This window comes from Cryptomeria japonica, chromosome 1 (genome assembly GCF_030272615.1).
Source record: "Cryptomeria japonica chromosome 1, Sugi_1.0, whole genome shotgun sequence".
NCBI lineage: Eukaryota > Viridiplantae > Streptophyta > Pinopsida > Cupressales > Cupressaceae > Cryptomeria > Cryptomeria japonica.
In genome coordinates, this window is record NC_081405.1 from 14,233,198 (window position 1) to 14,245,694 (window position 12,497).

General features: G+C 29.7%; 1 protein-coding gene across 1 annotated transcript in view; it reads left to right on the forward strand.

The window, feature by feature from the left end:
* Positions 1-12,497, forward strand: part of LOC131071211 (GDSL esterase/lipase At4g01130) — a 31,487-nt gene that overhangs the window by 1,238 nt on the left and 17,752 nt on the right. Inside the window, exon 3 of the mRNA XM_058006959.2 lies at positions 11,607-11,770. Coding sequence (XP_057862942.1) covers positions 11,607-11,770 — 164 coding nt within the window. The remainder of the gene's footprint in view (positions 1-11,606; positions 11,771-12,497) is intronic.

Consider the following 12,497-nt stretch of genomic DNA (forward strand, 5'->3'; position numbering starts at 1 on the left):
TTATTTAGTGAAGATTTATATATTCAGGCGTGATTGGATCAATTGATAAAATTGAAATAGCTTTCTCAAATCTTTATTAGTTTTTTTTTATAGCATATTTATGAATTCTTATAAGAATGATAAAACTTAAACCAGATTACATCTAGTGTTTACAATTAAGATTCATATTCAGGGCTGAGGGCTGAATGATATTAATTGATAGAGTTGATATTATTTTGAATTTTTCTTGGATTAATGCTATAAGATTTCCACAATCCATGCTGTATTTTTTTGAATTTTTCTAGATTCAAATTCAAAAGAATACAGCATGGATTGTGGAAATCTCATAGCATTAAGAGTTGAAATAGATCAAATTATTTCTGGATTAAATTGTATGCAATTTTTTTTGAATCAATATTTTCAATCACATTCTATAATCCATTAAAATTAAAATAAATTATAATAAAAACCATTGATTCAAAAAAAATTACACATAATTCAATTAAAACAATTTGATTTATGTTATAGATTGTGGAGAGATGAAATAGCTTTCACTGTCAACCGACGGGCTTCTTTTTGTCCATCTATGAAGTAGCGTGCTAAATTTTTAAAAAACATCAACATCATTGCACGTGTAGGACGGTGAAAGTTGTTTATCGCTATTAAAAATTTCTATTGCAAACGGACGGTTGGGTTAGCTGGCTACCACCACCAGCTTGACCCAGCTCAATTATTAGTTATTATAATATGATTTTTTTATTTTTTTTCGAAAGTTATATAGGGATCCATATGTATCTAATTAATTTTGGTGTTTTTAAACATATTAATTTATTCACAAATTTATGTATATTATTATAAATTTGCTAAAAACAATAAAATTTAAATAATAATAAAGAAGCATATCAATTATCATGGTGAATCATTAAAAAAAATAATAATAATAATAAAAATGTAAGGGTTGGAGATTCTTAATCTAGTAGGTTATATGACATATCATTATCCTCACCGATCATATTATAATTTCATCTTAATTTTATTCAAAAACACAAAAAATCTTTAGCTTAGGTTTCACTCAAACAGGAAGAAATTTCATATTCACTTATTTCCTTAAAGATGTCATTTTAAGACAAATTTGGCTAATCATTTGCCAACTTAACTCTAAACATTTAAATAAAAACATACACGAATAAAAATCATGTCTTAATACTTGGAGCATAATTAAACAACATATACTAAAGCTTATACAACAAATTAAACAATAAGGAGACAAGGATACCTAGGGTCACACAAGACTCGAGAAAAGGAAAAGCTTTATAGAAACAATGATTATCATTGCTAGAAAAAGAAAAAGAGGGAGCTTTCAAATTTGACCATTTTTACTCCTATTACCTAGCCCCATATCCTTCATACATGCACAAGTCTCCAAAGTTAGTAAGCCTAAACTATTTTCATGATCAATTTAAAGAGTTTGTCTAAGATGGATTTGACTTCATATGTGATCTTAGGATCAAAATAACCAACATTACCCTTTAGGAGGGAACCTTTAACATTATACTAGCCACATATGAAAAAAAGGTGATTAGGCACTCTAAACTACTACCCTAGTCAACTAAGTAATTCATATCATTAACCATTGCCCAAAACTAATTCTTCCTTGTGTAGAAGCCTATAAGTCCAAGAATGTAACTATTAAGAGGAAAGGAAATGGTAACAAATATAAGTGCCAAATTTAGTGGCAAGAAAATAAGAAAAATGCTAGAGATTCAATTCGGCCACAACCACAACAATCTAAAAGACATGAACTGAACTAGGACATTGATATTCTAGATAACATCGGATTCCTAAGTGAGATATTTTCCCATCCTCTCCTATAGTTGATTAAGTTCCTTGTTCCCCTAAACACATCCCAAGAATGAAACATAGACTTATGCAACATTCTAGTCTTCATCAAGGAGCCTACTAAGAGCACTTATTTCTAGTCTATAAGATGAAAAATACTTCTAAGAGTGAATCAAAGAAGGTAGATTTTATTGAAAATGGTAGAGTATGAAACTATATGCAGATCAAACCATTTTGCTACAAAGAAATATTAAACACATAAAAGATTAATGACTGAATTCTTCAAGATATAAATACATTGTAATAAATTTGGTTTTTTAAAGCCTTTCATTTTCTTGTGCTAACTACCCAAACTCCCTTATGGGAATAACTAAAAGGTATCAGTTATCTATTCTAACTATTAGCTAAACTATATCAATAAAGATTTGAATACTAGTTTATTTATTTTTTAATCTATAAAACTAAACTCAGATGTAACATTCCAATAAATTTCTCTAGGTACCTAAAAAGACTATCTCGATGAACAATTTTCAAAATTATCTAGTAGCAATGTCGTCAAGTTTATCTCCCCTCCACTTGATCCTTCATTAGTTTAAACTTCTACATGAGGCTAAATCTAAAGGTGGCACATAAAATTGAGAAATATAACCCAGCAATAGTCTAGGTACCCAGTCTACACAAAGCCTCTTCTTATTATGTCTTTATTTAGTAGCACATGGTCCCAGCCATCATCCACATAATAGGTAATCCCTTCCTAATGATCTCAAAGGAAAGAATGATGCAATGTGATGATAATTCTCTATGCAGGTCTTGATGCGCTCCAAAAAATTGGACTAAATAGAGGCTTGCCTCTTGAGTTCATGAGATAAGTCGATACAATTGATGTCATTATTTAGTAATGATAAAGATAAGCCTATTATTTAGTTTCAACCACTTGCAACACCATCATTGTAGTTAAGAGGCACACCATAGAGTATCTAGTGGCCAAGTTTCATGACTTGCAATAATAGTTAGCAAAAGTTAGATAGAATAATATGAACCCACAACACATTTCATCAAATGGCTTCAAAATTTTGGTAGTAGATCTTAGTGTGCAAATTCACATGTGACCCCAAACCTTAGATTGAGGTTCAATGAAGAGCCATAACAAAAATGCAATTAAAAATTTGATATATACTCAAGAAGTCTAAAGAAGAGATTATGACCTATAAGCAATAGACTATGAGCTACAATCTATCACTATTAGCATGAAAGATGCACAATTATATAAAAAGATTAAATTGTTATAAGAGAACTCCAAATTAGTGCCTCACAAGTAAACTATCTTCAAGAGAAATCTAAAGAATAATTATGTGGAGCTTTATCAAATAAAGTATAACCTAGAAGCCACATAACTCATGTTGGGAAATTCAACCTTAAGACGACTAATGAAGTAGAATTTATAAACAGTCAAAATGTGTGATCCAAATTATAGATATGTTTATATTGTAAAAAATTATTTACTTTTAAATAAGAATGAACATAAACTTATACACAAACCACATACACATCAAGAAGGATTTATTTGGGAAACCCTTACAAGAAAAATCCACTAAAGAAAGATATTTATAATTGTATTAGTAATATAAAGTCTCCTTTATGTCATTCTTAACCTAAAGAGTTTAGACTATAATATACAAACTCTACAATCATGCTTCACAACATATAACTCTATTAGGCATCAACACAACTTCATTTTATTACATTTGTGCCACAAACAAGAAATAATCCCAAGGCTTCACTAGAATCCTAATTGTCTTTATATATTAAACACTCATACAATGCCAATTGTCACACAACCATATCATGATCACACCATGATTTTAGCATAGCACATATCATCTTAGAATCCCAAATAAATAACTAGCTCAAATGATTAGATGTTGTCACATTTGGTCAAAGAATGATTGCAACACACCTAAATATGATCTTGTCTCCTTACATAACAATTAAAACTAAACCATGGATTGTGGTAGCAAAGATATTTTTTATAATTTCTTTCTATACTTTTGGTACATCTAAACATACTTTAGAACATATACATATATTTAGCTATCACTGCATGCACTCTAATACTGCTACACATGCACTTTCATTTTTGTACATACTCTAACAATGCAATTAGTTCGTGATGTGGTTGTGAATTATTTACCAAGTGTTTTATGATTCCAATCTTAGTAACACTAGGGTATAGCATACCTCCATTCCATACCACAATATCTCACTCGGTTATGTTCTTATTCCATAGTCTTTGGAAACCTTATACTAGTATGTGATTGATCAAACCTTTCAATAGGATCTTGGACAATTTATTTTCTCTCTCCTAAGAACTCTCTATAAATGAATAACACACCAAAATCCCAGCATTTCAAGGCTAGGTCATTACAAAATCAAGTAGCCACCTTGATTAAGATAATTTTCTAACATGAAGAAGAGAGGTAGATTAAGAAGACATGGAAAAGAACTTAGATGTTCAGATGGTCATTAAGAAAAATGAGTAGCAAATTTTCACCTTGCTAACTAAAAGAGAAGAGAAGAAATGAGAGGCCACTACCTTGAACTCAAAGGGAAGTGAGTTGATAGTGATATGTCACTAAAAGGGTTGCAAGGAAATTTTTAATGAAGAGAATTAGATAAGTGAAGACGTAGTGATAAGATAAAGTTGAGTATGAATTCAACATGGACAATTTGACTTTGAAATATAAGGCAACTGCATAGGATGATGAATTTACTAGGTACAAGAACAAGATTGATGTACATAAACTCAACTTGTTCAAGAGAAACATGTAGGAGAAATATTTTAATTAAAGACTAGATGCCAACAAAGAAGATATTAAGAAGCTAGCTATCTAGTTAAATGAATTGAAGAAATTAATAGTCACTTGAATAGATCAAAAAATTGTGCAAATCTTTCTAGGATACCACCATGAAGGTGACCATTGACATGGTGTTGACATTGTGATTCTTATGTGCAACTCATCTTTTGAGCTCTAAATGTCAAGAGGTGGAACGTGTGTTGGACACTCTACCTTAGATTAATGCAAATGAAAAATGTTTTTTGGAAAATTTGTGTGACATGTAGTACAAGCTAGTTCTAGTGGGCATCACAAACAAGAATATTACCTTCTATAAAACAATGAGATGTTAATCAAGGAAGAAGCTACCCATAGATGCAAGACTAAGCTAACACCATAATACCCCAATCTTTCACACAAGACATTAGTAGTTAACAAATGAATAGATCATTCTTTTGAATTACTATTTCAACATACAGATGTCACAACTCACACTTGCATTCATGATGTTGTAAAAAAATAGACACCATGATCAAGGCATGCAATTAACCTACTAAGTGCATGATGACATAAGGTCAATGGACATTAACAAAAAATAATAGTGGAATACTTGTGAAGAGGTTTAACAAAAAGGAGAGTTTCTACCTCATCCTAGTCTCATAAGGAATTTCCTATTTTCAAGATTATGACTTGACATCACAAAAGAAGAATAAGAATAAGTTATCAAACTTAATCATACCCAGTTGATAGATAGTTGGGGTAGAACCTAGGGACCAAGCCTCCAATGTATCCTTTTTATAAAAGGGTCCAAAAAAGATAATATTCAAATTGTCCCTTTGAAGTCCAAATCGCCTCTATTGCTAATTTCCAAATTGTCTACACTATTTCCAAATTGCGTACTTTCAAAACACACAATTTGAAGCAACATAAGAACTCTTTTGGATCAATGGGGTTTTCGTTGACTCCAAACTTTCCATCAAGATACTAAAGATATACTTTAAGGGTTCCTATCCAATAATAATATCCATCACTAGGGTTAAAAAATTCAACACACTTACCAAGGAAAATGGTCAGAACCCCACACATTGCTAAGTAACACAATACAAATGGTAGGACACCAAATGAGCTCTAACTTACACACCCAAAGAATTGAGTGAAAATGACTCACCCCAATGGGATATGATATCCTTATAAAACATATCATTTATCTTTAAATGCTAAAATTCATTATTTAAAAAATCAAGTATAAAATGCTCTTCTTTACATGGCTAACAAACTTATTCTAACATGCTATTAAGTAACAATATAGTGCCTATATTTTTGTTGGCACTCTTTAGAACAAAATAATACATTATTAAGCACAAGGATAGCTCATATCACCAAGGATGTCAAATTAGGATCAAAGACTTGGAATGAAATTGGATGCATGGTATCAATTGTTGATGAAAAAAAGGACCTAGAAGCTTGTTGATCTACCACTAGGTAAGAAAGAAATTGGATGTAAATGAATCTGTAAGATCAAATATAGGGCAGATAGCAATATAGATAAGTATAAGGCTAGACTTGTCACTAAAGGATATCTATAGAAAGAAGGGATTGAACATGAGGAAACATTTTCTCCCATAGAAAAGATCAAAACCATCAAAAGATTTTTTCTTTAGTTACACAATTTGGATGGAAGTTGTATCGAATATATGTAAAGAGCACATTTCTCAATGAATACCTTAAGGAGGAGGTCTATATTACCCAACCAAAAGGATACATCGCACATGGTAAAGAGGAATAGGTAGATGCAAACTTGTTAATTCTCTTTAGGGTCTCAAACAATCACCTAGCACTTGGTATAATAAAATTGATGAACATTTGCTACAACATGAATTGAATAGGAATTAATATGATCTAAATCTCTACCTCAAGGAACAAGGGGGGAGATTGTGATTATCATTGTACATGTTGATTTTTGGAGTAAATTATATTTACTCATAAGCTTAAGTTTACTTAGGCATCATTTCATATTCCTAGGTAGTTAGGTAAACTTTATTAATATTTTATTGTTTACCTACATTTAGTATATTGTAGTAGGGTAGTTGGTTATACCTGTTCTCTACCTAATCTCACACCTCATTGGTGCTTGCATCCTCGCTCTTGCCTATACAAGCAAAGCTCTTGGGTAAAAGTACAAAGCTTTGTCACACTTTTATAAAGGAAATGGTCAATACTGATTAAACTTTTTAAATTAAATCAATAGAAAGTGAAATATATGTTTTGAGTTCTGAAAATGATGTAAACTAATAAAATTTATACTTTTTTTGTCTATTTTATGTTTGTAATTTTAAGAAAAAATTTAAAAAATATTTGAATGTAGTTTTTTATAAAGTAAATACTATAATTTAGTTGTTGATAAAATACTGAAATTAAAGTTACCCAAGCCGCCACACTTTATTTAGTAAATTTTACCTTTTTCTCTTCAATTTTTTAATGTATATTGATAACTTGAAACTTTAGTGCATAGATATATTTTTTATTATTTTATATAAATATATATTTTTCAATAAATTTGAAAATTGTGCGTGCTGAAATATAACTCTTTCCAATTCCCACCACTTTTTTTCTTAACTATTTATCCAAATTAGAAAAGAATTATATCATTATTTTTTCAAAAAATTTAAATAAATTTTAGTATTTTTCCTTGACAAGATAATCAACCTTATATTTTTGTCTTGATGACCTACTTTCAATAAAAACTAATTAAAATATTAAAAGATATATATTTTAGAAAAATCACTTATAGATCTATAATAAGGTAGTTTTACATTTCAAGAAAAAATATTATTTATAAGAGTAGGAGTTGTTGAAACATTGAGTTTTTATTTTTTTGGTAATTAGACCCAAAGTGGTATAAAATATACATTTAGTAGACATTTTCCAATTAGAAAAGTTGTGACCCATGTATATAGCTTAGCTATAATGAATCTATATAGACCATATATTTGACTAAAATTATTTTTTAGTTAGAATTACTTAAATTCACTTGTGTTGATAAGTTGGCCTGAAGCGTGACACAATTATGTGCTTTAACCTTCTTGTACATTTCATTTCATCTCAATGTCATCAATATTTGTAATGCAATATTATTCTCTATTTTTTAAGATGAATTTGATGCTTGTGGTTCTAGAGTGGAGCCTTCCCTCCATCATGATGACCAATTTATCATAGGTAGTTCAAAAACAATGGTTGAGGCAACCAAGAAAGATCTCAAGAAGCCATTTTATATGATAGGTCTTAGAATAATACATTATTGCCTTAACTTAGAGGTATAGTAAACTAATCACCATATCTTTGTATCTCAAAGAAAATATGCCAAGAAATTGATTAAAAATTACAAACACATATATACACCCATGAAATTAGGATTGTAGACATTTGTTTTTAAAATGCAACTCTATATCGATAGATGATTGGAAGTTTGATTTACTTGACTTACACTAGACCAAACATTAGTTTTTCTATTAGTTATCTTTCACAATTCCTATAAGAACCAAATATTTTTTATTGGAAAGCAGAAAAATGGGTACTAAGGTAATATCCATGGTACAATGAACCATGGTTTAGAATATAAAAAGAATGATCAATTCTTCTTGACAAGATACACATTATGTAAGTTATATTGATGTAGGAAATATATACCTAGATTTATTTTCTTTTTTAGGTCCAATTTCTTGTGGAAGTAAGAAGCAAGTGACAATTGTTTGCTCTTCAAAATAAGTAGATTATCATGCAGAAAGTGCAACAATTTGTGAAGAAATTTGGATATGTCGCATACTAGAAGCTACTCTGCTCAAGAACAATCTATTGATATCTTCACCAAGCCTCTTAGACATGTGAAGTTTGATACGTTTCAGGATTCTCTTATTAATACTTTATAACAATGGTCCAATAAGGGAGAAATGTTGGATATTCCATCATTTTTATTCATTGCTTTTTGATTTATTTGTTAGTCCATTTTAGAGTGTTATTATTTATTAGTATATTTAATACATTTTTTTACTTTGTTAGTAATTTTTTAGACATGTTAATGCATGATTTGCATTCCATTTAATGTATAAAAGGAAACCTCATAAGACAAATCAATGTGGCCTTTGCAAGGTGTATTCTTTGGGATTATCATGTAATTGATATTTGATTGGGGCTAATATCTCAACTATTTTCAAGTGCAATAAAGCCTACTAATTAATTTTTTAATGCAAAAATATTTGGTCAAGTATTTAAAGGATTTTGTTAGGATATTTGGCCCATGCAAAAAATATTGTCACATTGACCTAACCATATTTAGTTGTAGACATCAATCAAGTGGGAATTCTCTTGAATCCCAAATCCCTAACCACTTCATTAAGTGCAATCTAAGAGAAGATGTACAACTACTCTTATAAAGCATGCTACAAACCAAATTTGAGTTCTAATTATTAGATCCAAATAGTGTTCTCCAACAAACAACAAGGCATTTATTTGTATTATTTTTCTTAGTCCCTCGTCTCTTTGATGTGTGTTTTTCAAGTGGATTCACCTTCATTGCCTTAGCTTTTGAATCTTGGATGCTCTCGGGGGGAATTTTGTTAGTGTTTAGGGGCTCTTCTATAAATGAAGAGACTTTTTCTCAAATGTGACCCAAATTTTACCCTATATACATGAGCTCAATGAGCCATGAATGTAATTTGATTTCTCAATTTCCTTATGGTTAAGAACTAAAGGAACCTTAAATTGTATGCATCCAAAGGCATCAAGGTTTTCATAAATGTAATTGTACAAACACATTTTGAGATATTTGGTATAAGAAATTGAGATTCTTGATTCTTGCATTCCCAATTCTTGAAGTTATTTATGGATACAATATCTATTTCATTTGTATGATCATTGATTTAATTTATATTTTGGTGATTATTATTTAGTGTGTTTAGTAACTCTGTGAGAGATCAATAAGGAGGCATCCATTTTAGAGAACCAACCTTTAGTTTCTAGTTATTAACTTTTAGCACTTCTCCCCTTTTCCTTTGATAGAATTAGGATAAGCTAGATTAGTCAAGGAGTTGATCTTTTCATATTGAAGATTGTCTAAAATATTATTCCTACATTTGTTAAGAATTTTCATGCTTTATGTCTTATGTAGAGCATTTTTTTTATAAGACAAATTTAGACAACAATAGCTACTTTAAATTCTCGCATTTGATTTATGTTGTGTTATGCGTTTTCTAATAGATATGAGTTGTTGTGTGGCATGCTTGTGATTGATCACATGAGAAATAGGAAGTTTGTTAAATTTGTGTAAATGTGTTTCTTACTTTATTTCTTTATCATTTCCATTCTTATTTTTTTATTTGATTGAAGTACAGTCAAAATAAGAGAAGATTAACTAGTTAGAGTAGAACTACAAAGTTTTCAAGTTCCTTACAAACTAATACAAACATGAATAGAATTGATGAAAGCCTTGCTATATGTAATTGAGCCTAGTTTAGATAATATTAGACCAAATAAATCCTAACCAACATAAGGGTATATTTCTTTAAGGATTGGACAACCCTAAACTATGGGAGAAACAATATCATGTTGTATTAGATCTAATAGAAATGAAAGCATATTACATAATCGGAAGTTCCTCTTGGAATATATAATATTAAATAGTAAGCCTTCATACTCCTTAATAATCAACCAAGTAGTTTATTCAAGTTCCCCTTCTAATTGTAAAATCCACGTTCTTAGAATTATCCACACGATCCTTATCTTTAGTAATTCAAGCCTTTTGAGGACATTTAGAGTTCACAACATTTGTGGGGAAATTGTATGATCATATGAAATTTGATCAAAGCTCCCGTTCAATCAAACCCCCTACTTTAGTATTCAAGTAGTTGCACATTTTATGTTGTGACTTAAGAGTGGGAAACATAATGGTATTCCCACTTGATATGGCATAATAAAGTGATTGATTTATTTTTAGGGTCAATAAGTGCATCAAAAGTGATCAATTAAGTGCTACTACCATGCACCAAAGATACCCACACAAAGTAGCCTAAAAATTTGGGAAAAGTTCGAGGGTGTGGATTTTTTACCTTTACAATATCACAATATTTATAATCAACAATATAAGATAAACATAAAACATCATGATATTCCTTGGTGATTTTAGAAACATATAACCATATTTGTGTACGATAGAACTAGTAACAAATAACAAACAAGAAAATGAATGAAAGAATAAGTGAAACTATAGAGTGTATTCTTGGTTTTTACTACTATGGTTTGAAACATGAAAAATTTCATTTCATAAGAAAGTAACTATACAATTTAATTAATTTACTAACCATTTATATGGAACCATTCAAAATGTATTGATCGATAAATAAATATGAATTTAATTTCATAAAATTAATGTGCATCTTTAACATGAATTTAATGTGGAGATAGACAACATAATTATAGAGGCATTATTACTTAATTAGAAATATGAATTAAATTTATAGGTAGAAAGAGAAAAATCCATTTTGAAATATTCTATGTTTCCATAAAGATAAATGTGGCGATTCATGTTAAAAAGGATATTTGTTCACATATTTTATAAATTTTAGCCAAAAGTAAAGATGGAAAGGTTGGTAACATATAGATATAAAATCCATGGTTGAACTATTTTCTTAATTTTTGTTCTTTCTAATGTACAATATTATGACGCATTGCTAATGTGTTAACCAATGCTTAATTATCATGATTTTTTATTTATTTTTTTCAATTTGCACGTATTTTTTATTTGTTGAATTGGCATATGAAGTTGTAAAATTGGTTTGGCATTTGAATTGAAATTTGGGATGCAATAGTCTAGTCTTTTAAATTTACTTCATTTTTCATTTTTCTTGGTTGTTTGGAATGTTATTCCTTGAAACTTATAATAACAATTTAAATTTTTCACAGAGGGCTTTAGGGAAAGCATCTTGAACATTGAAGACTTCTCAGAAGGAGTTTATATAATTGAAATTGGTCATAATGACTACATACAATTTGTTTCCAAAAATCCTGATCATAATGTGCACAGATTTTTGACTAAAACTATCCACCTTATGAAGGAGGCACTTCTGGTAAGGCAACTTTATGGTTTCTTCATGCATTATGATATTTCCTTGCCTATGTTGAAAAAAGACTTTCAAGTTATGTATTTTTTACTAATAAATTGTTACAATAAAAAAATTATCAGATTCATAGATAAATAAATCTAAGTTGGTAAAATTCTTGTAAAAAAGCCTATGAAGGGGTATTCATAATTTTCTCAAAAACATAATATATGCATATAAACACAAACATATATGTGTGCATATGTATGTGTGTGTGCGCATATGTGTGTGTGTGTATGTGCACACACACACACACACACACACATGCATGCATATATTATAATGGTGAAAATTGAGAATTAGGGTTTAAGATAATAAAACCACTAACTAGTTCAATTAACACCATAATATTGAAAGAGGTTTGAATCCAATAGATCTAGGCTCAATCCTTTTGGGAAAGAGATTGATATTTTGATTGGATTCAATTGGTTCATTATGAGTTCGCCTCTTTCTTAAGTTTAATTTGATTTATTGTGTAACTAGGAAAAAATAATGAATTATTGAAGCAATCTAACGGAAACGGTAAGCTATAGATATCCCACTGAGTCACAAACTTAGATCTAGGCAAAAGAAGACATGTCAGACATGTTCCTATAAGTTTGGCTTGATTTTTCAAGACCAAGTAGTATAGATCCACCCAGGTTCTTCAATATTTTTATCATCGAAAGGTGAACCTGTTCGTCGTTGACAACTC